Consider the following 27,845-nt stretch of genomic DNA (forward strand, 5'->3'; position numbering starts at 1 on the left):
GGTTAAGAACAACACTTTTGTTCCTATAAAAGAGTGTGCTACATCTCTTCAGGCCCATATTTTTCCTAGGGATTGTTTACTGCTAGCAGGCCTGGTTTATGATTTTTCCACCATGCCTTTTGGATCCTTTCATTGCCTTTTCTGTCTCAAACGTAAGTTTTGCATCTGTATTTTCAATGCTTTCAATAGCCTACTTCCCCCTTATCTATTTTCTGTCATTATACAAAGATTAATGCCAATTTGATTAGGTTTCTGTAGTTCACCTGCTGCTTTTTCAAACATCTTTGTGCTTTCTTCCATGCTGTCCTTCTTGCTGGAGTTTTCTTTCAACAACCACAAAACCTGATTAATTTTCTTCAGCAAATCCCACCTTTTGTCTTCTTTGCCATGAAGTATACACAGAAACAAGAGTTCGACTGATGGTGTGTTGCAAACTGTGCCTTTCCTGCTGATCAATACAGTCTCATTGTTTCCCTCATCTGCCCATAGCCATCTGCTGTCTTTTGTCTTATACTTTTGAGCTCTTCAGGGCAGGAATTATCTTTTTGCCCTATATTCCTATACAATATAACATTATAATCACAGCTCGCGATTAAGGCTGCTAGATAACATGATCATACAAACAAATTATAACAATGGCAAAATTTGCTCCAAGTTTTTTGCAGATTTTTTTTTTTTAGAAATATGAGGCACTTCAGGAAAAACATCACCAAATCCACTGTTTTTTCAATGCCTCTGAAAAAACGTTTAGAATAGCAGTAGGTGAGAATATTAATTCAAGTCTTTTAATATAGGGCTGGATCAGGCTCGGCAGGTCTGACAGCCTGTCTCCATTGTAACTCCTCCTAAAGGCAGGAAAAGGATTCTCACGGGAAATGAGTCAGGCCCTACGGAGCCCACGAGGCAGCATGCAAAAGGAGCTGTGCTACTGCCTGGCAAGATTGGTGGCTCAGACAGAGGACCACATAGTGACATTTTTATCATAATCCCTAATAGAAATATGCTATATTTTCCTGTTTATTTTTATTTTAAGGTGAATGTCACAAAAGTAAAAGGGCTGCAACACTAAACGGGGGTCATAATAACAGAAAATCCAAGGTTATTTCCACAGAGATCATGATTCAAGCAGACTGCTGTGAACCACAAATGCAAAATTATAAATACTACAAAGCGTGTATTTATGTGCAAGAGGACTAAATTTCAGTTTCCGTTGAGAATCCTCTTTCCAGGGGCCTCTCTGTGCTGAAGTTATCTTGCACTGAACAGCGAAGGTGTTAGAATTTGCCCGTCTTTTCAGAGCCCAGCTCCAGCAGGCACTACCTGACTCAGCTCACAAACTAGAGCCACAGCATCAAATTTCCCAACCCACTTAATTTGAAAGCCTGCCAAGATAGGTGAAAGACCTTATAAATATGTAAAGCAGGAAGTTCAAATTACACAGTGATGTAAATTCCCAGTGATTGATGCCCTTTTAAAAACAATAAAAATCCTCGAGAAACTACAATGTTGGTGAATGTGCTTCCCTCCCGATGCTGACTGGTGGTGCCGTGCCGAGTTTGGCTGATGTATTGTACTTTTCGTGCGGATTTTATTTTGGATTTCTACCACTTCCTGGAGGCCAGGGGGAGGCACAGTGGGAGGAACCAAAAAACTCGGTGCCACAGCCATTTTGTTTGTGGGCAGCATGGTAGAATTCTGTCAGTCAGTATAAGGAGGGGTTTTTAAAACAGTATTTATGGAAAAACTATTCCTGCCGTAACGGATGTATCTGTTGAATTTAGTGTTAATTTAGTTCTTTCATAAGGTAGGTATTTATAATTGTAAGTAAATTGAGTATTTGTTGGGATTCAAGCCTCTCCACTTTCCAGGAATCATGGATTTTGTTTCAGGCATGACTGGCTCTTTCGGATGCTGCGAGGCTGCCGGAGCCCGGCGGGGCGGGGGTGCGGGGGTGCCGCGGGGGGAGGCCGAGGGATGCGCCGGGCGGCACAAACTTGCTGCGGGGTTCGGAGTGGGGGCGGGGGCGGGGGGAGGGACGGAGGGAAAACGGCGAAGTCTCGGAATTATTTTTTCCAGCTGTCTTTCTTTATTAATTCTCAAGAGGCGGCTGCTCTCTCCGAGGGGAGGATGAGGCGTGGGGTTGCGCGGGGCGAGCCGTAGTTTTGCAGTGTCACCGAAAACCAGCGCTAGACTTTGGTCCTGTGTGCTCCAGAGGCGGGTGTAAAATGGCACACTGCATTTTTCCAGGCGGCGGCGGCGGGGGGAGCGGGGGGGCGGGCGGGGGCGCCGCTGCCCGCGGAGCCCATCGAGCCAACGCCGGCCCCGGCAAAGTTGTGACCCCGGCGGCACCGGGTCCCCCGCCCCGGCTGCGGCCGCCCGCCGACATCGCCCGCCGACCCTCGGGAAGCCGCCTCCTTCCTCGCCCGGCGATCCTGGCGGGGTGACGGGGAGGGGGAGGAAAGAAGAGAGAGAAGGAGGAAAAAAAAAAAAAAAAAAAAGAAAAAGTCTCACTTTCTGCATTTGCGAAATATTTTAAGGATGTTCGGGAAGCCCTTTGCAGCATGGAGGTGGCTGGTTGTAGGAGAGCGAGTATGCAGTCCATATTGTTACAGCCCTTTTGCAAGGGCTTCCTTCTTCGAAGGTAAGTTTGTGGTTTTAACCAAAAATACTCGTTTCTGCGGGTTTTTGGCGTATATTAGTGCTGTGGAGGATTTTCGTTGTGTTGATGAACAAAACGTAGTTTTGTATTTTTCATAGCTTTGATTTCATGTGTATCCCACCCAACGGTGTCTCCTTAATAGCGACAATTACTGAAGTCAGTTTTGTTTCCTCTTTAAAATTTTATACAAGCGAAGATCAAAAGCAATTTAACTTAAATTTAGGAGTATAAGAACTCAAATATTTTCCAGATGGACTTGGGGTTTTTTTCTGGTTCTGGCTTTTTGTTGGGGCGGGGGGGCAGGGGGGAATTCTTTACCGAGTAATAAATGGATCCAGGACCAAATATGTGACTGTCTATATAAATATAATGCAGCTCTCCTGTATAAAGAGGCGTATTATATTGCTGCTTTATGGTCTGATGGTGGCTAAAAGAGTTTACAATGCCATTTGTGATGGCTCTTGATGGATTACTTTGGTCTAAAGTAAGGGGGAAAACTGCCCTTGGTATGGTGAAGGTGGAGATGGACATAAGAGGGTTTATATGAAGTTATGTCTCTTAATAAACACTGACCTTTTTCTTTACAAATTCCAGCTCTTGTGGTAATTAGCTTAAAGCATTAGTTATATAAAGGTTCTTATTTCCCCACACTTCACTTAGATGCCTTGGTGTTGGGTTGTTTGGTTTTTCTTGGGGGGGGGGAGAGGGGGAGGGGGTTGAGTGTTTTCTTTGATTTTTTTCTTCCAAGAAGGTACATTTGGGAGACATTTTGTAATTTTTGGCATTTTTCTAGGCGCTTTCTTTTTTTTTTTTTTTTTTTTTTTTTTTTTTTCACCCGGTGGGAGATCTTTTTTGTTTTGCATTGCTCTGTGCTGGTGGCGCTGTGGGGCTCCGAAACAATTCCTGTCCCTGGCTCTAAAGGGGGAGGGGGCCGGGGGGAGAAAGGTGGGGCACGGGTTGATCTATTGTATCTTTTCCTTTTCTATGTATCAAAAGTAACTGCAAATTAGTTAGAATGGCGATGAAATTGTATCTCTGGAAAATTGTAGTGTCGCATGAACTGTGGCCCGGCAGAGGCATGACCTCACCCTTTCGCTGGTTTGTGTAATGAAGCAGATCCTTAATTTTTTTTTTCAATTCTGTACCTAGAGTCCAGTTTTCCTCAGTGATGAGATTTTTTGGTCTCACCCCCAAAATAATCTTACAGTGGCTGCAGATGAAAGGTTTTTAAATTATTTTTTGCAGCCAATATGGAAGGGTTTGGCACACACTTATTGTGCAACTAGTCCATTGTTTGCTTGTTGCGAAGTTAAAGGTTCCATCCACGGCTGGTTATCAAGCCCTAGGGTCCCCCTTGCTCGCGTGCTTGCATATGGAAATCTCCTAATGAAGTCTATAGGAGTTTGGGTTGTGTATGAAGGTGGGGTTGAAAAGAAGGGAAAGCCTAACATAGTCCTTCAGATTTTAAGAGGATTCACCTGAGGTGGGTGCGTTTCTTTCCTATTGCTAAGTGGAGCATGCATTTTACATGTATTTATAAATAGATATATGTTAATGTGTGTTGTTTTCTTTTGTTACAACCTACAGATCACCTCGGTTCTAAGTGCAAAAGGATTAGAAGGCTTTCTGCTAACGTCCATATTAGGTGTAAGAAAACAGAAGTGATTAATGTTCTAAGAGGGGTGGGAAGACATAGTCAAGCCCATGATCAGAGCATATATTGGAAACTCAACAGGTTCAGGAACAAATCTGACATTAAATTTAACACATTTTTAAGGAATCAATGTGCCTGTTATTTTGGAGTGATAAAAGCTGATAATTTTAGAGGCCTTTGCATCTATTTCACATTTCAATGTCTTCAGTATTTTCAAAGAATAAATTTGACAAATATTAGGCAGTTCGAAACAGTCTCTAAACTTCTCATGAATGTTTAAATCTTCAAAAATGCATTTAGATTTTATTTTAAAAGGAAGTTTGATCATTAAGTTAACTAGTTTTATGGAAACTGATATACAACTTCAGTAGATCTCTGTAATGGTGTCTTATTTGTTATTTTTTTTTTTAAAGGAAGGTAGATTTTGCTTCTGTCTTAGGTAAAATACATCTTGCCACCTTCTGCCAGTAACAAACATATATCCAAGAGAGCAGTCAGCTTTTATCATCTCTGCTCTGTCAGACAAGATCTGCTTTTATGGATTCTTGCTGAAGCAGAGACCTGGTGGCCTATGACAGTGCAATATGGCCATTACTTCTTTGGTGTCCTGGTACAACTCTTAGATCTTGAGGACAACTATCAAGATATAAACCCTCTTAGAAAGTGTGGATTTTGGCCGTCCTCCATTTCCATTTCTGAGACTTGATCACTAGGACATAAAGTTGGCATTTTGGGCACAGTTTATGCCAATAGAAATAGTGCCAGTTGTTGTTGAATCTATTACAATTATTATCAATCTTAGAGAATCACTGGTTATTTAATTCTGATGCAACTTTTCTTTTTTGACATCGTTTAGACCAATGTTCAGTGTGCTCATCCATGGACAACAGTACTGAGCACATGATAAACTGAGTTGCTTACTGAAGGTATTTTCATGCTTTTCTTATCATCCCGCACCATGAAAGTGACTATTTCTTGTGGCTGCAGCCTGTGCATGCAGGCCATGAACAAACTGATAGTTGTGATCTTGCTGCTCAGAGTCAGTTCGAGCTCAGTGAAGTCAGCAAGAGCATGAAATCTGAATGGAAACTCGCTTCACACTTGCTCCTCTCTCTCCCATTCAGCTGGGGCTACTCTTTAACTTTGGTTGTGGTTTTGCAACTTCAAAGCTGCATCTGATGAAAGTGTCTGGTTTTACTCCTATCAAATCATAAGGTGAGAAGAGTGAAGTACTGATCTTCTCCAATTCAGTGGTTTTCTCACTTATCTCCTCCTTCCTTTTTGAGCCATTGTGTTGCCAGTAAGGAGTACTCCCTGCATCTTCTGCAGAAATTCCTGGAAGAGTAATTTCTGTGGGGTGGCTCAATCTTTATTGTGTTTTCCCCACCTGCTCCTTCTGAAATTACTGTATGTGGAATTCCAGGACCTAAAGCATAAGAACTTTTTTTGGTGGGTTTTAAAATTTTCTCCCTTATATATACCTCCATTTCTAAGGTGACAAAACTAATATATTTTTCTTCTAATACAGTTTCCCTTTTACCTAGAAAGTCTATATAGACTCCAGACACCTTTAAAAGATATTTGGGTCTCTTGGCTTAAAATTGTTTGAAGTATGGCATCCTACTATAAATCAATCTTTTTCAAGAGCTTAACTCAACCTGGCTGACCAAAATGTTCTTTGTGCCTTCGTGACATTCTTCTTATGAATATTACTAGTATTATGTACTCAAGTAAGAGTCACGGTAAAAATGGCTGTCTAAAATTGTCATAGTAGTGCAAGATGTGTAGATCCCAGGCAGATATAATCAACTTCCAAAGTTAACCAAAATTCTGTGCAGACAGTTCCTCAGAAGTGGGCTGGTGGTGTAGAAGAAAGTTGTTTGGGGCTCAGTTCAAACAAAAGCCATACCCCTTGCTTCTCATATGTTGTGCTCTCCAGTTTCCTATGCTGATAATATACCTTGGTGCCTGGGATTTCTGTCTGTTATCTTTTGAGGATTTTAAAGTATTCATTGTGTTCTTGATTCAACAAGATTTCAAGGGTGGGGGGGCTGTCTTTACATTGGAGACTTTGTGACATATTCTTGTTTCTCACCTTTCTTATTTCATGACTTTGCTAGCTGTACTTCTCCACATCATACTTGTCAGCATCAACTCGTACCAATGAATAATTATTTTTAAACTTACTTCAAGGATCATCTGTTTCCCAGCTGTGAACAAAGGACAATATATTACACACCTGCTTCAGACTCTCATCCTGTACAAAGTGAGGTCTCTCCACACCTCTTCCAGACTGATATTTGCATGACCTTTCAGTGTTATGAAATTATCTGCTCTAATTCCTATATGCCAGAGGAGCTGCTATAGCTAGCACATCCTTCCACCTTTTAGCAGTCTTCATATTTTTCCTCTCTTAGCAAATAGCACAAGAAGTCAATTCATGTTACAGTGAAGAGACAATCCTAGATTTTAAATTCTTTAGTAAATAACAGGGTGGGGGAATGTCAGTGCTTTGAAATAGAATTTCTGTCTTGTTGCTGGGAGCAACAAAATATGCCTTGGACAGATGTGACCACACACCAGTGGATTCAGGTCCTGTGGGCTCCTTTAGACTCTTCGCTAAGTCACATTTCCAGTATAACGTGTCTGTATGGACTGTCCAGGAGCAAGATAATACCAATACTATAAAATTCCTTAATAGGAAGGTTTGTTCATCAATTCTCTACTGATAGTAGCTAAAGCCTAAAATTGGTGGTCAGAAGGTATTGCAGTGCTTGAAAAGTCAGTACATTTGCTAAAAATTATTCTCTCTGCTTATCTCCCGATATAAACAACAGAGAGATGAGAACTGCCAAATAATACGGGAGTCCTAGTCTTCACTACTTGTGCAGGGATGCTCTTGGATGCTCCTGAATGGTAAATGGAAAGTTGCTCAGAGCCATCCAACACCATACAACAGAAAATAGTAGTTACAGACGCAATGTCTTGCTTGGAGCACCAGTAAAAATAGCAAGTGCTCTAAATGTAGTTCACAGGAATTCTGAGTTGGAGCAAATGACTGAAAATGGGGGATGCTGACTCGCCATCTTCTGTTACTGAGGAGAACCTGGATCACTTTTGCTAGGGAATGGGAAAAGGATGAGTTAGATTTTACAATGCACTGAGGTCTGGGATTTCCAGAGGAAGAGAGAAAAGGTGGGGTTGGATCTCATCCCTGCTTCCAGAACTGTCTTATGGATTTTATTCAAAAATGTTTAAATGTAAAATGTAGGAATTCCAGGGAACAGTGAGCAGATTTGTTCCCCCCAGAGCAGTCTTCTTTTTGTCAGGTTCGGTTTTGGTTGTTCCTTGGGACAAGTGCATGGTTAGAGATCTGGGAAATAGGCCTGTAAGGTGGTATTAACTCGTGCTTCCCTAGATTTACAGTAAGTTGTGCTTCTGAGTGAATTTGAATCCCTGTATTGTATACATTTAATGTAGAACTTCTTTCACATGCCTTTAGATGAGTATTGTTAAATCTGTAATCCTCAGTGGAAAGAAACAAACCAAGTAAATCACAGCTTTAAAAAATGAACAACAAAAGGACCCCAACAACAGCAAAACAACAAACCAACAGACACAACCAAATCTTGGATTTCTGCTGTGATAAGAACCGTATCTTAAACTTAACTGAGTATCCTGATCAGGTCTCCATCTGCCTCCTGTGATTAGTTCAGATGTGAATGTCCTCACTTCATCAGACATATCCCATGCCCCTGAGTTTGCTAATATTGACCTGTGCATGATTTAGGTAATGAAAAGTTAGCTCTTAATCCTCACTTCCCTTCAGAGCCTTGAGAAAATTACTAAATGGAAGCAAGACCTCTGGCCTCACAGGGGTGTGCATCTGGAATATTCATTAACACAAATAAGAGTGAGCTTTCCATGTTTGTTTAAACAGGCTAAAAAATCAGGTGACAGATCTGGGGATTTCAGCGTTATGGACATCCCTTTCTATTTACTAAAGAATCTTGGTGGTGCCTTGACCTGATGACTAAAAGGATAATTTTCTGAAAGGGTCCTTTTACCTGACAGATTTTCATCTGTAATGCCAGGGGTAGACAGGGCATGTTACCCAGACGGATTTATTCAAAAGGTTTTTTTCTCAAGAAAATCTAAAATTTAATTTAAAATGTTATAATGCAGAGCAGCTGTATTATTTCTGATGGTCTTAAAGGTATCCCCACAAGGCAGAACATCTTGATGTCTTTAGACAAAGTGATTGTGTATTCACAATTCAAGAAAAGTGCCACAATCAGCATCTTCTAAGGAGAAACCATGCTGGATAACACAGTGGGGAAAAAGCATACATCTGATGACTCTGCATAGACACTTTCTGTTTAGCCCATATTCATCTACAAGCACATAATGAATGAAGATTCCATAAGAAAGTATTCTGATTTCTTTTGTCATCTCTGAATCAATTTCCAAGTTAAAAAATGGGTGTTCTGGGAATCTGTGGGATTTGGAAGGTCTAGTCAAGCAGACTTCCAGATGAGCTACTTTAATGTGAGAAACTGTTTTCCTTCCCATCTTTCATATTCTCCCTTGATTTTTTTTTTAATTAGGTTGTGTCTCTTTATGCTAACACCCTTCTTGAGTTGCTTATAAATCAGAAGTTCAGCAGACTTGGCACATGTGACCAGTAGAAGGCTGGTGCACATTAACCCCGCTGTTAATGACAGGGGTCTGTCGTGTTCTCTTGGTCAGAGGAGCAGAATGTCAAAACAGCTGTAAAACTGACACACTGCTCAATAAGAGAATGAGAATGGAGTGTCTTTATCGGAGATGGACGAGGGGGTTAAAGTCTTACGTGCTTATAATCTAAAGGATTTGAGAAAACCACTTTCCATTTGGCTGTGTTTCTCAGGTTGCCCTTACAGCAGATTTGGGGGTTTCACGGGGAGGTGAGAAGAAAACACTGATGATATCACAACACCTCAGGCTTCCATAGCCCACCTACATTAGTGACAGAGAAAATAATCTAATCTGATTTCTCTATTTTTCTTCTCACAGCAACTACATGTTTGCATCTAAACCAAAACACTTCCCTCTCAACATGTGCCCATCTCCCACAAGTTGTTTGCATTCTCTAAATGTTGAAAAACCTCAGAAAATGTATTTTCTTCAGGTTAACCTTATCAGAGTTTTATATTTTTATGCCTCTGCTATCATTTAAAGATATACAGATATAGATATCTCAAAACAGTCTCATCTGATCAGTTTTATGTTCAGAACTAGCCTCCTCTGCTGGATATTTACAGTCAAACTTAATTCATTAGGCCTTTTTTCCCACTAGTGCAGCATTATTAATTTATGCATTCTGGAGTGTATATATAAACATTCAGCTATAAATATGATCATGATTATTTGTACCCCAGAAGACAGGCAATATTTTTATAACATTCACTCATGCTTAACTGAATATAAATCAAACTACACTGCATAAAAAATCCACTTCTAAAATTGAAAGAATATTTGTATTCTTGCAGACTAATAACAAGCCTTTGAAATCCAAAAGCTGACTTATTTGTATATTTTTCATTTCTTTGGAGACATATTTATTTAGGTAAAGATGGTATAGCCTGTATAAGGTATTTAATAACACATTTGTGTTAATTTGATGTGGAATTCAGAGTTCACTCACACTGTAGGTATGTAGGTAGATCCCACTAACATTAAAATTGAAAAAACTAAACATGTATGTTAGGAAATGCCTCTTAATTCCAAGATGCAAATGTACTTTCCTGCACCAAAAGATTTCTGAAGCCAAGCTAATTCCTGTCTAAGAATAAGTCAATGTTTTCCTCATTGTCTGAGGGAAGCAGATAACATGCTTTCATTCTGATTCAGGAACTGCAATTGAAAGCATTTGGCTTTCTGTAGTAACTCCACATTATTTAACATCAGCAATATAATTCTGAAGTTTGAAAATACTTGATCATACTAACCAGGAGCCCTGAAGCACTTGAAACAATTTTTTATAGATTGACTTGCAAGACAGGATTTCTATCTTGGGAATGTGAGGTAAAAATCTAAAAAGTTAGAGCATATAATAGTAAGACATTCGGGTCTTCCTATTGAACTGAATTTGCCATTTTATTTGCATTTACATAGAGCCAGGCAACTACCAGGGTAGAAGTAAGTTTCTGAAGTCATGCAAAGGCACAGAGCCTGTCCCCAGTTAACCCCTTTATCCTGGGTTGGGGTGTGAGCATTGGCAGTTGAGGTTTATATAGTCATGCCATGTGTGTTTGTGGTGGGGGGTTTTTTGTTTGTTTTTAGCTTAATGGTCAATTGAAGGATTTGGGACAGTGTGCAGACCCGTGTACGGCGATAATTTCTCTACTTCTGTTTTCCTTTCTTAGCTTTCCACCTTATACTATGCAGAATATCAAAGATAGATATCCTTAGCTCTTTGATTGATGAATTAGCAATTGTGTTGGCAGGATAAGGTAGGGCTTTTTTATTTGTTTGGTTTTTTGTTTTTTGTTTTTTAAACTCAGTTGTGGTTTTGGTTGCTTTTTTGTTTTGTTTGTTTGCTTGCTTGCATTTTTTGTTGTTTGTGTTGGGTGTTTTTTGCAAGAAAAGCATAAGGTTTTTGCCCTTCACCTGGCTCTTCTACTAGAAATCATACAGAATCATGTGATTAAATTTACTAGACTCAGAAATTATTCATGTGTTATAATCTGATGTTTGCAGAAGTCCATGCCTAAGTAAGAGGTGGTAAGCAGTCCACCCAGCTCAAATTGTGTTTACCTAATAAATTGTGATTTTAGTATTACTATTGTTTTGTATCTCAGAACACAAAATGTTTTAGATAAAGATTAAAAAAAAAACAACCCACAGCATAAAGTCAGACATTTTTTGATTTTGTTTTGTCCCTCTTTATCTTACTACTTAATCTTAAAAGATTAATTTGTGAAATGAGTTGGATGACTAAATCAAGAATTCAAGGTGTGTCTAGCATAGTATTTTAGAGGGGATATGTATTACAGAATGAAAACATGAAAGAGAAACTCATAAATCACTTCTAACACTTAAAATTCTTCTGAATCCATTAAAACTTAAAACAGGGGAAGATGTATTTCAAGACAGAAGTCTCAGCATAATTTGTGTCTTTTTACCACCACTGTATCTAAAAGAATAATTGCTTCCACTATAACATTTTCCCTAGACACATAAAAACTTAAGTCTCCGAAACAAGCTATATAAAGGGAACTGATTCTTTTCTGACAGTACTAAAAAAACTCCATCAAATCCTTTATGCTTTCAGATAGAGTCCATGTTACCATTTTCTTGCCTATCTGTCAAGTGATGTTGGGACAAATGTTGAGTCTGTAAAATAATAATCCTAAATAATTAATTCCTCTTGAAGTCTTCCTAGTCCTCCTATGGATACAAATGTGTCCACCGCCTCTAAGAGTTTGTCTGTTGTTGGAAAAGTACAGATCTGGCAATAGCTTTTGCTGCTCCTCTCTTAGTTTTGTCTCTTCTCAGTAAGAGAATTGCTGTCTAGTGGCTTTTCCTTCTCTTTTGGATATGGCTCCATGGCATATCCATTTGAGTATCAGCTTAGTTTCCCTGAGGATGCTGGACTCAAATTTTCCTTTCAGTCATGGAAGATTGTTGCCTGTTGTGCCTCCATATTAAAAATTTTGTCGGCAGTTTTGGAATCTAAAGGATTATGCATACTTATATTCTGTTGAACAGTAACTGAAATAGGTTATTAAATGCAATATTATCCCTTTTCCATCTCTATTTGGTATTCTGCAGTCCAAACTGGACGTGCTTACAAAAAATATAAGGTAACTGAAGGATTTGGCCATGCAGTACACGTTCCTACTTGCTCACTAAGATTTATATATATACATAAGACAAATTAATCTCCCTTCCTTGAGTCAAGAATAGAGGAAGAGATTTACTTGGTCACTACTTCAAATTATGATTCAGAGATCTTCAAATAAGCTTTGCATCTCAACCATGAACACATAAAATAACTCAGTGAATATATCATACCATTCTTTGAGACACCAAAGTTATGAAACACAAAATTATCTTTCAGAAAAGTGGCAGAAGTGATCACAAAGGTGTTCTACACCAGTTTTGTAGTGTGGTGTCTGAACTGTTCAAATGTGTGTGACAGTTCCATTATCTCTTTTAAAACAGACAGTTGATACAAGTAAATAAGGTGAAATTCACTAAGAATTACACCCGTTCATTTATGGTTGAAATCTTCATGCTATTAAGATAATTTCTGTATGCATGTACTTTCTATTGTGATATGACATTTTATAAAATAATGAAGTGTCATATTTGCATACATGTATCTCATTTTAATTCAAACTCTGTGTATCTCATTGAGATGATTTAAAATAATACAGCTATCTGAAATGTTACAAAACACATACAAGAAAGGTAGCTGAGAAGCAAATTTGAACAGTAGCATCACCAGCAAATGTAAAAGAGGAATATACATACAAAATCCATAAAAGCTTACTGCAGAACAAAAGAGATGCCTGGATCTTTCCAAATACCCCTAAGAGTAAGGCATTCTGGAAAAAAACCCAAGTATGGTAACTTCAGAACGTGTCATTTCTTAATATTTGAACACTGAAAGTGTGTGCAGCAGGAGAGACCAGTGACACTTCTTATCAGTTCAGAATACTCAGCATTTATAGGGATTCAAAAAAACCAGGTCAGCAAAATTGCTGTATAAATAAGTGAAGAGTTATTAGAAGCAGGGTGTAAGGTAGTCACAGAGTGAGAAAAATAAAAATTGCAAATATTTATGGATACGAAAGTCAGTGTATAGTTTAGTGTAATACAAAATATGAACAAATCCTAATAAAAAAACCCCAAACCCAGAAATGTTTAAGAAAGCTTGCTTTTTTTTTTTTTCTAAGTTGAACAACTGTCTCCTAGAATTTTCTGTCCTTAAAATACAAAATGCTTGAGGCTTGAAGGCAACAAAAATGACGTGGTTTAACCACGTCATGTGTAGTACTTTTGTGATGATTGCTGCTAGAATGGGAGACAATATTAAACCCATGTGCAAAAGGCTGTAATTCATGCTTAAGTAAATGACTGGAAGTCTTTCTTGAACTCAGAGAGGTTTTAAGCCATAAAACTAAATAAATACTAAAATTTGTAAAAACTTGTCAAACAGTACACGGGATTTGCAAACCAAAATAGCAAATTATGTTTTTGGGCTTCACAAACCCAAGTTAGAGAGCACAAGAGACCCCTACCCCTGTCTGTAAGTGCATGGCTCAAGTTGTATCTTTGCTCATAATGCTCAGCCTGAATTTTGTACTTTTGAATGTATATTGAAATGGTTATATTTACTAGCTGCATAGCTGATACATAAAGTGCTTTCATTTTAGTTAAGCTTGTTCTTTTAATTGTTTTGAGATCATAAAAAGATAAAGCCTTAAAGAAATGCCCCAAATTATTTCAGCAGTTAAAAAAAAAATGATAGCAATTCTAAATGTCTTTTCATTATATTTCAGTTACTTTACCTTACAGTTCAATTTTTTAAATAGACACGTAGCACTTTGGTTCAACAAATTAATTTATACTTACTGCTCTTTTACTGAGAGCTTGCAAAGAGTATTTTGGTCACTATACAGAACATACCAATTCTGTCATAGTGCAGCACTGATGTCTACAGATGTAAAGTGTGCATTTTGGTAAAAGCTACAAAATGGGAAAAAATCTAAAATATACCTGCATTTTCTAACTGAAAGGAAGGTAAAATGGAAATACCAGTCTGGTTATTTTCTATACCCTTTTCCTGTCATCATCTTTTACAGAACGGACATCAAGGCTGATGCCACATTGTTTTCAATTATCACACTTTCCATCTTATTAGCAAATTGATTTTGAGGCCTAATCATCTTCTGCTACAAAATATTTAAATACAATCTTTTATTGGTAAAACATTAAAAGCTGATGAGTCCAAGAGTTTCAGGCCAAAACTTTTTCTTAATGCACTGTCCTCTTTGTATCCAAATGTTATTGTCCATTCTGCTTGCTCTGCACTTTTCTCAAGCCTGTGGCAGGGTTGGAAATGCAAAGGTCAATTAAGGATAAGTTTGAATTTGATTATTCTTCCTTTATAGTTTAGGATATTTTCAATACTTTGCTTACAATTATGTTCATTATGTATTGTTTTCCTTTCATCAGAATAAGTGGAGAGTTGTATTTAATGGCCTTATTTTTTGCTTAGCTGCCAGGTGTTTCATTTTCATTTAATTTTTTAAGTCTAAGCTAATCTATGATGGCATACTGTGATTTTTGGGTTGATTTTTTTTCAGCACCTTATCTCTCTGCTAATTGGATAAACTAAATTATTTGGTATTTGTGGAAAAGGGTGTAGATGTTTTACGGGCAATTTATTTTACGATTATATTTCTAGCTAGTGTGTGCTTTAAACTTTAGAATTAGACTAAAAAGCCATATGCATGTTTAAACATTTGGTTCTGATGTAACTACTGAAACACAAATGAATACAATGATAGTCCTTAGTTCATGCCACTCTTCTTAAAAACAAACAAACAAACAAAAAAAAGACAACAAACCAACAAACAAGTCTTCCTAAAAAAAAGTCTCATTGCCCCTAGCTGTCTTCCACTGCATTACCCATTTGCAGTACCGGTAGAATTTATCATCCCAGAGAGGTTATGAAGCCAAATGAGTTGCAGTTTAAGCAGTTTGGGAAACCTAGAGGGAAAACAGTCATGCAAATTGTTGGCTTGAAACTGCTGTTAACAACTGCATCTAGTAATATTTCACCTAGTGTCTAGTAGTGACTTAAGGCTGAGAATGGTGGTGGTATTATTATTATTACCATTATTAAAGAGGTGATGCGATTTTTAAAATGGTTTTTGTTTCTGTTATAGAGATAACTTCTAAAATTGCGAAGCAAACTAAGGTTTTTCTATTTTTTTTTTTGTTATATCTATGCCGTATTTCTGAAAGTTCTGTTTCCCAAGAGTAGTATGTGATAAAGAACAAGTTCTGTCTACCAATTCTCGTGTGACAGTAAAAACGACAGTATTTTGCATTAAAATTGGAGGGACAGTCAACACACCTATCTCGCATTTTAAATGAAAATAAGCATAACTTCAATAAGATGGATTTTACTACAGAACTAGAATTCCATTATCACCTGGTGCGAGAACATACCTGAGCATGTAGTGTTCCTTAGCTAGACGGCTGCAGCCCTGGCCTGGCGGGAACGGAGTTTGACGTTCCTGTGGCCGCGCTGGGATGCCCTGGGGCGGCTTGTGCAGAGAGCACCGAGAGCGGGGTAACTCGGCATTTCCGATTCCTTGCTTAGAGCCGAATAGTGCATCAATTTAATCGACTCACTGAGATGTAAACGAGCTTCCCTAATCAGACATGCTCAAGTGAGTTCTACCCTTTGCCTGGGGTGAGCTCGCTTGAGCGGGTCACTGATAATAACTGAAGTCCACGCAAGGGTTAAACCAGTTCACGTGTCTGCATTTGCTGTCGGACTAAGTTTCTGAAAACCTCAGAGAAACGGGGTGGAAGTGCTGTTGTGGAGGTGCCCGGTTATTATGGTTCTTCACCGTTTTCGGGCAGGAGCCCGTGCTTCCCCTTTATTTAGCACGGACTCGAACTCCGTTCGGTGACGCGGGGAGGGACAGAGCCCGGCGGGCGGCTGCGGCTGAGGAGCCGCGCCGCGCCCTGAGACGAGGGGCGCTCCCGGGGGAGCCCCGCGGTCGGACCCCCCCACTCGCGGGGCGCCGCTCCGGCCGCGGCCGGGGGCACCGCAGCCCACCCGGGTCGGGGTGAATTCAGAGCCCGGCGCCGCTGTCCCGCGGTCTGGCCCCCAAGAGGCCGGAAAGGTCGGGGCCTGCACCTCCCCGCCTCTTTCGCCCAGGTTTCCCAGAGCTGTCATGGTCAGGCGCGGCTCCAGGGGAGGTTCCCCCCGTGGTGAGGGGCTGGGGGCTGCCCCAACTGCCTCACTCCGGCAGGAGTGGAGCGCGGCTCCAAGGCACAGCTTGGCGGCCGGCGGAGCGGTGCCGCACACGCTTATTAAAGCTGCCTTTGCTCCCGGCTGCGCCCCCGATCCCGGTGCCCCGATCCCGCTCCGGCAGCTCCGAGCCCTCCCGCGCTCTCGATCCCGCTCGGGCCGCTCGCAGCGTCCCGCGCTCCCGAGCCCGCGCCGCCGTGGCCGCGCTGCGCGCGCTCCCCCCGGGCGGCGCCGTGCCCGCGCCCTGCGCGATGCAGTGTGGGAATGGCTGTGGCGCTGGGGTTGGCTGAAAGAGGCGGCCAGTCGAGGTTTAATGTCCGCCATGTTGGCCGTGGCGTATTGAGCGGAACCGGAGCGGCGGAGGAGCGGAGCCAGCGCCCAGCCCAGCCGCGCCAGCGGGCGCCGCCGGGCCCCGTGTCGGAGTGCGCCCCGCCCTGCCGGGGGAGCCCCGGTCCCTCCATGAGATCGCTCGGCGGGGTCCGGCTCTCAGCTCGGGAGCGCGCTTGCTGTCGCCCCCCCCTTCCCAGCCGGAGCCGCCATCGCCGCCTAACATGAGCAAACTGTCGTTCCGGGCCCGGGCGCTGGACGCGTCCAAGCCGCTGCCCGTCTTCCGCTGCGAGGACCTGCCTGACTTGGCCGAATATGCCTCCATTAACCGGGCCGTGCCGCAGATGCCCACGGGCATGGAGAAGGAAGAGGAGTCGGTACGTGAGACCCCCCCCCCCCTCGGCCGGGTCCCACCATCCCCCCCGCACCCGGGCCCCCACCTTCGCCTCTGCGCAAGCACAAAATGGCCGCCATCTTCTCCCCGCTCTCCCCGCCCGCCGGGAGGGGGGGGACACCCGCGGCGGGAAGACGCCGAGTCTGGCCGTCCCTCACCGCGCCCTCCCCCGGAGCTCCCTCACGGCCTCTTCGCCCCCACGCTTGTGCCCCGCGGCCGCCGGCGGCCCTTCCCCGGGGCCCCGAAAGGCACAAAGGGGGTCACGTGACACCGCGGGGCGGCCGCCATTTTGTGTCTCGGTCCTTGGGCCGGGCCTGGTGCGGCAGCCGCGAGGAGCAGACGGGGCCCGGCGGCGGCGCCGTGCGCGCGCTGCCCCGCCGGGGGGCGCTGCCGAGCCGGACGGCGCCGCGGGGGGCGCGCGGCAGCGGGAGCGCGCGTGGGCCCGGCCGCCCTCAGGGGAGCGGGGCCCGGCGGGGCCCGTGCCTTTTCCTTTTCCCCTGCCAGAGATAGGAAGGGTTTGTGTTTGGATTTACCTGAAAACCCTGCAAGTGCCTTCAGATAGTGTAAGTAGTGTAAGTAAAGTTGTGATGGTCCCTACGAAAGTCAGTTTTGAAGCGCTACTCAGGGTAAGGAAATCCGTGTTGGAGGCTAAAAGTCTATCGCTTCCTGCTCGGTTTTGCTGTCTCAGTGGAGGATGAAACTTTAAACCATTTTGAACTTCTGGGTCATTTAATCATTCACTCAAGCGCTTTCCAAGATAGGTAAAACAATCAGTAGCTGTTACTGCTGAAGGTAAAACACTTGGTAACTGTTATTGTTAAAGACTCTGCTCTGAAGTGTGTTATTTGCAGTGTTGTAAATCTTTAATTATTTCCGTAGTATAATCTGTTTTCCCCATCTGTGCATTAAGTACAGCAAATAGGGAAGTACTGTAGAAATACAGTTATGTAAGCGTGTTTTGAAATTTGGTGCTAAGAACAAAGGTGACACTAGCTCAGTTGGTTAGAGCAGGGTGCTAATAAAGCCAAGGTTGTGGGTTCGATCCTCTTTTGGACCATTCACTTAAGAGTTGAACTCGATGATCCTTGTTGGGTCCCTTACAACTCAGAATATTCAGTGATTCTGTGACAATTTCATAGTCCTGAGTTTTTCTAGCTGTCAGACTTCCATTGTCCTTTGAAGGTGACAGGCTTTAAAGTTTCTGTTTGTAGTTCTGGATGTAGCAAACTTGGAGTTGCATTTGTTTTAAAAGAGGTATCATCTTTAAATAGAGTTTCCTCTTTGTGGCACTATTGCTCTTAGTTAATGGATTGCGTGAATTTTTATGAAATGTCTTCGAACAGAAAGGTTTCTAGAGAGTAATGTGCTTTGTGTGTTGTTGTCCATAGAGTAACCACTCTCTGAGGCTTTTTTTTTAGCATAACTCCCTACCATTTTAACATAATTTGGTATTTCCAAGTCTTCTGCAAGTCATAAGTTGCTTTAAACATCTGCTAAAATGTATATTGTGAAGTGTCGTGGTTTTGTGGTTGTTTTTTTGAATTTTTCTAATTGGTAGGTTGGGTTTTATCAGGTTGTTTTGGTGGTGTTTATTTTTGTGAAGATGCTTAGAACTTCAACATGGTATCCATTGAGGAGTATTTACTGCTACTGTAGGTAGCAGTGCTTAGGATGCTTGTGTTTCTATCGGGCACAGATGATCTATTCTGAAGTGATACCTGTAGATTTTGAATATGAGAGAAAGCACCTTTAATTTCCTCTTCTACCAGAATTTTAAATTTTGTTGTTTGTTATGACGCTTGCTGAGTTTATTTCTCAGTTCAAGAGAGTGAGAATGCATGCATGCATTTATTTATGTAGAAATGTCAGGTTGCTGTCTTTCTCTTTTACTGTTTGCCTGGCAGTTACAAGTTTTCAGGCTAGAAAATTACATGGGCTGTCTGTATAGTCTCCCTAAACCCAGAGATACATGTCCTAGCTAAGTAAAAGTAGTAATGGGTAAGGAAAAGATTTTAAACATTAATTATAAGACTTGTTTTTGTGGTTAACCTGATGCTTTTGTTTCCTAAATTTAGCTTTGAGGGTTAGCTCTAGGTATAAGTAGACGCTTCCCACAGCTAAAGTTTGCTTCTGCATTTGTTTTGAATATGTGTGTACGCACACAAACACACAGCTCCAAAAGAAATTTGTTTGCTGTCAGTAAACACAGGTGTCTTTCTGAATCATTTTTGGACCTTCTTATGTAAAATAGTTTTGATATTAAACGCTTGTTCCATATTGTTTCTGCAAACTTGTTGAATTTCCTTCCTTCCCTCTTGTTGACCTAAAAAGCTTTCTCTTCAGTTTATATTAGTGGTGACAACAGAGAGCGCAGTTCTATGACTTAAGTTGTGGCAAACCTCATAGGTTTAATTCCATACTGTGTTCTGTTTCCCAAACTTCAGGCCATGCATGATTTTGGAAAGTTGGTAGTTTGTGTTATGTAGCTGAAGACTTGAGTTGGAGGATTTTTTTTCCCTAATGCTTACAAAAATGATGGATGTTCTTATTAAAAACAGATGGCAAAGGGTCCATAAGATTCTGGAGGAGAGGGTGTCTTCAACTAGTGTGAATAAGCATTTTTAACTTTTTATAAATAGAATTCTAACATTGGTTTGAGTTTTGCATAAATGTAATTTTAAATGAACAGATATTTGGAGCTAAGAGATCTCCTCTTGACTAAATAACTTTCCCTAGGGAAAAATGCAATCAAAGAGATTTAATATTCAGGCATCAAGTCACAAGATATTTAAATGACTAATTACTGTTTTGATGCACAAAAAGGAATCTTATTTTGCTTCACTTTCATCTTATCTTTCTCCCATCATGTTCCTACAAAGAAGTGAATAGTGAAAATAGTGTGTCTTCATTATTACAACTGGAAGCTTCAGTTTAGAAGTGTTATTCTGTAAGTCTTTTGAAGGAAAAACAACCTTGCTGAGTCTATGGGAGTCGTAAAATACACAGTTGATACTAGGGATATAGTAACCCTTTTAAAGGAAGTGACAGCTAAGGGCCTTAAGTGGTGTTAATTCTGTTACAAGGGGAGTCTGCCTTGCTTCAAGCCATGGCTTCAGTCAGTGGTTTTGTTTGGAGGTAAAAGATGAGTAAAAAAACTCTTTGACATGAAGACAGCAGTACTGGAAGTTACCAACTGATCTTGTGTTCTGACAGATGGTTTAGCTGCCAGGTTTCTGAGATAAACACGTTGTGGCTGTTGCCAAGTCTGTTGCTAAATCTAAGAAACTGGAAAGTATCATGAGACATACACATTTTAAAAAAAAATCCTTCAAAATGTAATGGAACTTCTAACATAACATTAAACATCCCGATATTATTTCAAAATGCTGCTTTTGAGTGATACAGATCCTCAATGCTGTAATTTTGAGAACCAGACAACAGACCACTGTTAATAATACAATAATGCAGATTTGGCTATCAAGTCCATTGATAAAAGTGAATAAACAAGTAGGTGGAGTGGATTTGTTTAGCATTTATATAGGACTTTTTAAAAGGTGTTCATTTGTGTACTCTGTGGTTTTCTGTTTTTGAGGAGGCAGATTCTAGACTAAAAGGAGACAGCTGGAAAAGCAGACCAGAGGTAACTTTAGCTAAGCAAGTTAAAAAATATGACAGACTGAAGGTTTTTGAACGTGTTCAGTAACACTTCAGAAAGAAAGTACATGTAGCTCTACAGGTAGCCTAGATTTTATGGCCTCCAACCAAACCAAGGGAAACTATACTTGTTTTCCTTGCATTTTTTGAAAGGAAAGTAGAAAGGACACACTCTACATGTCTAGCCTCTAGATTATCTTAGATAAAAAATAGAAAATTTGGGTGGGGGGGAAGGGGTGTTGAGACTTCATGGATCATTTAAAAAATACATCCTTATGGAAAATTACTATGAGTATAGTTGGTTGGGTTCTGGGTTTTTTTAAGAGAGTGAAAAAGAAGGAACAAAGCCATGTGTTTGAAGGACACCATGCCAACATTAATAAGGCTTTTTTAAGATGTTGGGAAGTTAAAATTTCTTAGTTGAAGCAGTGCCCTAGCAAAGATTAGTGTGAGCAGAGATACTTTCAATTAAGTGCCTTAGTATAGATCTGAGAAATTAATTACCTAATAGAAAACTTGTCTGTGTTGATGACATTTCCAGAGTTAATAACAGCCCTAGGGTTGTGGGAATTATCATGCGTTTGTGGAGGGGAGTTGTTTCATTTTTTCCTTGAGTGAGTTTGTTATCCTTATGTAAATGCTGATAGTACTATGGTCTGCTAAGGTTTTGGATGTTAGTTTTGGTTTCTGTCTTCTTTGTGTTCAAGTTTGTATAGGTTAAATGCACTTTCTCCCTCGGGTACAGTTTTTTAAATGCCAGTGTCTTTGTCCTTGGTGTTGAGGTAGGAGAGAGAGAGAGAATGCTGTTGCTTTATTGAATTATTCCTAACTCCCTCTTCTGACTGAGATCCTGGTCTGGTGATGAATCCTTGTCCTCACCCTAGCTCTGGTGTAGCTGCTTGCTTGTCCTACTAGATTTCTGATGGTGATGCACTATGTGGAGTTGTTACTGTGGTTCACAGTTTAAAATTAAAGCTTGATTTCTAATGTTAGTTAGTGTTGCTAGTTACAGATAGAAGAATTAAGCACCCAGAGTCCAAAATTATAATCTGTACAGCTGTTCATTCAGTTCTTACTGTTTTCCTTTGTATATGTGTCATGGTCTAACTGACAGCTTGCACAGGGGCTGGAATTAAGTCTGTATGTGTAATTATCATTTCTGGGTACTGTCCTACTCTGTTACCTGGTGTTTGAGCAAACTGTTGAAATAGTTTACGTTCTGGTTTTGATCTCTTTAAATCCACAGTTGTATTATCTTTCCTGCACTGGCTTTGGGGATGTTTAAGAAAAGCTTATATGTTAAAATTTCATTATTAGATGTAATTTTCCCCCTTCAGCATGACCTGTCAGTATTTGCTAAATGCTGTTGAAGACCCGGTGAAGATAAGCTAATGTTCATTCAAATGCTTCAGAACACTTCAAACATATTCTCTAATAGGATGTGTCTTAATTTAACAAAGTGCTACTGGTAAATTTTCATTTACCCACTTTGGATAGGCTCAAGGATCACATCCTTTCCATGGAACTGCCTTGGGCACTGCTAGCACAGATCTCTTCCAAGCCATATCTGCACAGAAAAATATTTTTCTCCTCCCAAATCCATACTGCAGGCATTGGGAGGCTACCATATCCAGGGTCTCTTGCTGCTGAAACAGCTGTTTTTAGCTTATCAAGGGAAAAAGTTGGTAAGGAATGTACAAAAAGACACCCATATGTTATCATCTAAGCCCTAATGAATTCAAAATGTGTGAAGTAAGCATGCAGCTGAGGTGTAGTGAGTCAGTGTATGAACAGTGTTAACTTACATATGGAAATTTCACTAAAGGTTCTCCAGTCTTTTTTTTTTATTACATTCTTGCCAGCTTAAGAAACTGCATTCTGTGAGTGCTTCCATGAAAGTGTGTATTTCTAATTGTGTGCATGGGGCCTTAAGTACACTTAAACTAACCACTGCCTTACTGATGCATGACTGATGGGTATTGAGTATTTTAGAGTCTTGTTGGGGCAATCAGAATTACATGAATGTAAAATCATAGCAGGTACTGTAACTGAATCATTAGTTTCCAGTCTGGGTTTGTTGGGTTTTTTTGGGTTGTTTGTTTTTTTTTTTTTTTTTTTTTTCTTTGATGCAGTGTTAGAAAACTCTGTAAAGCTTTTTGCTTACTAACAGAAGAGAATCTGTGCCCCCCTTTCCAGCTGTAGAAGTCCTGAAATCTTAAGTAGAACAACTGAACTCCTTCAGTGGTCTCTTTTTAGAAAAGGACAACTGAAACATTAAAGAGTTTTGAAGTAAATGAGGAGAGTAGAGACAGGTCTTTTTGCATAGTCTTTGATTCATGAGTCCTGTGAACTGGAAGAGTATTGCTTCTTGTTTGTGTTCCCCTTTGTGCATCTTTTCTGCTCACTCATAGCAAAGGCATTAATTTTGTATGCCAGTCTAAGCATTTTTTTTGTGCATAATTTTAAATACACTTAACTCATAGATTAGATTTCCAATAACCTGCATGTTTGATAGGAGAACACAAAAACAAGAGCCTTTTGCAGTTTTGGCTAAAGTAATAGTCTACAGACTCCTCAGTTCATAGCTGGAAGAGATTTTTCTGTGAGCTCATGCCATGACCTTAGCTTTACCTTTTAGTTTGGTACTGAGCTCAGTCACTTACTTTAGATATACCTGTGTGAAAAAGGTTTGAAGTGCTTAGCCAGAGAATTTTGAGAGAAAAAATGTGGCAGCTCTTGACAAGTGGGGCCAAATTTCAAATGTAAGAGTAACAGTGATGACTTCCTGCATATTCCATCTTCAGTTATACCAAAGCTTCCTGTTCTGTTTGATGTTTGTAAGTTATTCTGTGCACCTGAACATTTATGCAAGGTAGGAAAATCTGGCAGGTCGTGAGGAGTAGCTTCTATAGTGAGCAAGTCATGCACTGCCTTCAGCTACCTGAAGACTGTTGTTAATGCTATGATATGAAACCTACCGATTGGCTGCAGTGTTCCCTTTAAAGTCAGAGGCATGGTGGTGGCATAGACTTCCATTACCGGCTGGTGCCATTTATTTCAGTCTGGAATGAGATTGAGTAAATTTTATTCATAGTTTCTAACTGGGATGGGCCTCTACTTAGGAAGAAGATGTATAGGTTATGCCTTTGGGATTTGACAACTTCCTGGAAGCTGACAGTTCTGTGTAAAAGTTTAGGAATCATGATAGGTGTCCTGTTGTTACACCATAGGGAAGTTAGGCACTAAGTTGAGATTGTGAGCAGGGGACTGCCGTGGAAGTGGTTTGATCAGGTGTTCTGTATATGCTGTCAGTTAAGCATGTAATAATGGTAACAGTGTGTATGTCATGCTCTAAAGGAACGCTGAAAATAATTAAACTTCCAGAAAATAGTAGGAGTTGGTTATGCATGTCAGAGGCTTCTCCAGGAGGTCCAGATTCTCTTTTGAAATTAATGGAGGATATGAATTGGCAAACTTCAGTTTGATTATTGTCTATAATGCTAATACTGAAAGAGGTTTTTCCTTTTAAAGCAGGATAATTAAGACATTGTCAATAATCTTGATGGCATGAAGCTGTGTCAAGTAATGTTTAGGGTGGCTATTAGCAAAAGCTTCTTCATTCAGAGTGTGTTGGGCACTGGAATAGGCTCCCCATGGAAGTGGTCACAACACCAAGCCTGACAGAGTTGAAGAAGCATCTTCAATGTTCTCAGGCACGTGGTGTAATTCTTGGGATTGTTCTGGGCAGAGCCAGGAGTTGAACTTGATGATCCTTGTGGGTCCCTTCCACGGAGAAGTCATATAACAGCAGTAGCTTTCTGCATAGCATAATTAACTACAGTGAGACCAGTTGTCCGTGTTCACACTTGAAGTAAAAAAGGTTAGATTTACTTAATACTCACTTACTTGCAGTGAGGATTTTTAACAGTTGAAAGAGTTTAAAAGTCTGTCTCAAATTGTTTATATTAAGTCAGGGAAAGGGGGATGCCCACACATATAACTTTGTTAGCAGTATTCTTGAGAGCACAAGTAATATAACTGTCAGGGATTTGAAGGAGAGGGGTTTGTCAGGGTAAACTAAATCATTTTAAAGCCAGACTTGTGTGGAAAGGCTTAACCTTCTGGGAATTTTCACAGCTGACCTTAAGGAGAAACCCCAAAATGTTATCTTCCTGACTCTCAGCTTTCATCCATCGTATAATATATTTCAGCAAAGGTTGGGCATTAATTGTATGCAGAAGAATAACGGTAGGGGCACTAGTTCAGTAACCTTAATGTTTGAGAAGCATGTTATGTGTCCTTAGTTTTCTTTTTGTTTTAATAGCTAAACATGGTGTATTTATTCCAGTAAAATTTTAGTTGTTCATAGGAACCTGCCTAGTATTAATTTGTTTCAGGTAGGAAGAATATGCAGTGTAGCAAGCCCTTAAATCTGCTATTTTCATTGAGTAGACCACTTTGCTTGTAGCAGTCACAATAATTGTGCCCTGATTATGTGATTATATTCCTCAGAAATGTGTATGCAATTATTTATCGATCTGTAAAGGGTATTTAGTCTGAGTTTTGAATACCTGTAAGTTAATGCATTATTTTTTCAAGTTTTTGTTTTATAGGACCAAATATGTGTATATGTGTGAGCATCTGCTCTGCTAGAACAGAATATTGTAATTGGCAGGCTATAGGTGTATGTAGTAAGTTACTTAGTTTTTTTATACTACTTTTCCACATTGTACTTGTAAGAGGAAACACTGGCGTTAGTGTCAAGGAACACATCAAATGACTGATGTACCAGGCAGAAAATGCTGGATGCTGCTTTTGTGTCTGTAGATGTACTCTTCCTGTTTAGTGAGTATGCTCTGCTCTTCCATCCACTAGTGTGTGTGTATTTCTGTGTATTCAGCTTATGTGCTTTCAAGGACCAACCCTGTTCTGAGTAAACAGAAATGTGAAGGTGAATTGCATGAATTGAGGATGGAACAAAAGTTTGAAAACTTTCTGGTCTGTCAGTTTCTTCAAGCACAGGTAGATAGATTGAGTGAGAGAGGAAATGATCCTCTTAAGGTTTAAGTACCATACTTAAAGATTTGTTTCCTTTATATTTAATCAGGAATTAAGAAATTAACACTTTTTGAATTGAAAGCTTTCAAGAGGGTCTATTTGGAAAGGATTACTTTCCAACATACATTTGAGTTCATACTTTATATCAATTTCAAGACTTCAAGGTTCCTTCCAAGTTGTAAACAGAAATCACAGATCTTGCAGCCTGCCTGGAAGACTTACGAAGCTTACGTTTGAGGAGAGAGATCAGCAGTAAAGGCTGCCCTATATACACATTTAGTGCTAGCGTTTGTTTTCTGTTACGATTTTAAGAGCTGTAGTCTTCAGCTTTTTCGTTGGTCAGATGTTCAATTCAGAACATGGATGCTAGGAAGGTGTTAGCATGCAAAGATGAATTCTGCATACGCTTCTTTTTCCAGATTTTCCTTTTCAAAACTCAGGGATTTTGTGCCAGGGTGTGTTATTGTGAAAGTGTAATGATTGTGAGTTAAAGATGTTTAGGAAGGGGAAGAAGGGTGCATATTGCTTTTCCAAACGCTGTTGATCTGTAATTAGAAGATGCCTTTCTTGGCATAGATATGGAAGCACTTTATGTGACTTGATGTTTTTTCTTTTTTCTTTATTATGCCATTATCATCATGTCACTCTGCCTACATAGTATGTAACATCTTCCAGGCATTTCCCAGGATGTAATTATTTGAAACGTCCCATTGTCTTGTATTTCTAAATTATCTAGTTTTTTTCTCCTTCTTAAGTTTCATTAAACACTGGTGATAAAATTGGATTTCTGATTTCCCCTGTGCCCTCATCTTTGCTTAAGAAATGAAGCTTTTCACTGTGAGGTGAGACTATACCCCCCACCTCCAATCCTGTATTAGTATTTCAGCAGGACAAGTGACTTTTGGTACTTGATTTTTCTCAGTACTTAAATACAAGAAAGAATTCTGAAAGGAGTGGCAGAAAATAGGAACTGGCTTCAGAATGAGATTTTGCAGTATTGTGATATGACTTACAATACTTATAATTCAGTAACCTAGATCTGCTATACCTCATAAAAAAGCTGAATTCAAGACAAGAGAGTGGTTTTATTGGAAACCAGGAGTAAGGCTACAGGTAAGAGCCAACAAATCTGAGTCTTGCAGAATATTTTGTATTATGTACAGAACTCTTTAAGCAGGTTGCTTACACAGAAGTGTTGGATCTTTCAGATACTTAGAGGTACACTTATGTACTGTCTTCTGGTTTTCAGTGATTTTTTTTTTTTTTTTTGCTTTCATGTGTTCTTTGCCAAAGATGATCACCTTGTTAGCCCTTCTCTTGCTATTTATCTTGTTCAGTTAGAAGGAAGTCATTATTAATATCAGTGTACTTGCTTTGTTTTTTGATGAAGATGCTGTGGTCTTGAAGTAGGCCAAGTACAAAATAAGGCTGTTCAAGTATAAGGATTAAAGGTAGTTTAATTCAGTCCCTCTTGGGGAACTAATGTTTTTCATAGTAATAAAAGGCAAGTCAATAGGCAAGAATTTATGCTCTTGCTGTATGTATCAGGTGAAGGAACTTGAGCTACTAAAACTGAAGTAAAACAGCTTCTCTTTTTTTGTCAGTAATGTAAGGTTTGTTCTGTGAGAAGGAAATGTGTGTGGGAAATCAGTGAAACACGCATGTTTACAAAGCACCTGTGTCTAATAAATCTTCACCAGAGCTGTAGGATACGAGTGATTAACAGAAATTTCTGTTGCATGTTCATGCTCTCAGCCTTCCTCTGAAGGAGAATTATTTCCTTTGAGGTGTCCTGTCTTGAGAAGAAATTTAGAATATTGAAAAAAAAAAGGCATGTCTTGGACTAGAACAGAAAACATGAGGTTTGGTGCAGTTAATGCTTAAACCCTAGTCTGGCTTGGTTTCCATAGCATCTGTACTTCACTACAGAAGGACCTTGTGCTGGTAGTCGTGAAATGCTTTCTTTGAGGGCTTTAGCTGTCTTTAAGTGTTTGGGATGTGGGATACAGAATGTCCTAGAAATAAAGACAAAACCTTATTGGGGATGCTGATGAGG

At 40.2% G+C, this 27,845-nt stretch overlaps 2 protein-coding genes across 13 annotated transcripts in view; one reads left to right on the plus strand and one right to left on the minus strand.

Moving 5' to 3' along the window:
* The first annotated feature begins 1,649 nt into the window (after nt 1–1,649).
* Nucleotides 1,650–27,845, plus strand: part of EPC1 (enhancer of polycomb homolog 1) — a 65,183-nt gene continuing 38,987 nt past the window's right edge. For 8 of the 9 annotated variants that reach the window (XM_039571342.1, XM_039571358.1, XM_039571353.1 and 5 more), the window contains exon 1: nt 16,908–17,060. In XM_039571342.1, coding sequence (XP_039427276.1) covers nt 16,908–17,060 — 153 coding nt within the window. Of the gene's footprint in view, nt 1,805–2,537; nt 2,642–16,907; nt 17,061–27,845 lie in introns of those variants that run through there. The other variant, XM_039571370.1, reaches the window with a different exon arrangement.
* LOC120411942 (translation initiation factor IF-2-like) lies at nt 2,283–17,240 on the minus strand. 4 transcript variants are annotated; one of them, XM_039571414.1, is made up of 3 exons: nt 15,543–16,723; nt 6,409–6,523; nt 2,283–2,432 (listed from the first exon to the last, which is right to left on the minus strand). In XM_039571414.1, the coding sequence occupies exon 1, from the start codon at nt 16,678–16,680 to the stop codon at nt 15,946–15,948; it is 735 nt and encodes a 244-aa protein (XP_039427348.1). In that variant the 5' UTR covers nt 16,681–16,723; the 3' UTR covers nt 2,283–2,432; nt 6,409–6,523; nt 15,543–15,945. The 4 variants fall into 4 exon arrangements, 3 of the variants coding, with proteins under 3 accessions (XP_039427348.1, XP_039427356.1, XP_039427362.1); XM_039571422.1 differs by lacking the exon at nt 6,409–6,523; XR_005604540.1 differs by lacking the exons at nt 2,283–2,432; nt 15,543–16,723 and adding an exon at nt 17,124–17,240 and having other exon boundaries at nt 3,506–6,523.

This window comes from Corvus cornix, chromosome 2 (assembly GCF_000738735.6).
Source record: "Corvus cornix cornix isolate S_Up_H32 chromosome 2, ASM73873v5, whole genome shotgun sequence".
Classification (NCBI taxonomy): Eukaryota; Metazoa; Chordata; class Aves; order Passeriformes; family Corvidae; genus Corvus; species Corvus cornix.

Excerpts from the sequence above, each read along its gene's own strand:
- LOC120411942 (XM_039571422.1), bottom strand. The coding sequence starts at position 16,680 with ATGGCGGACATTAAACCTCGACTGGCCGCCTCTTTCAGCCAACCCCAG.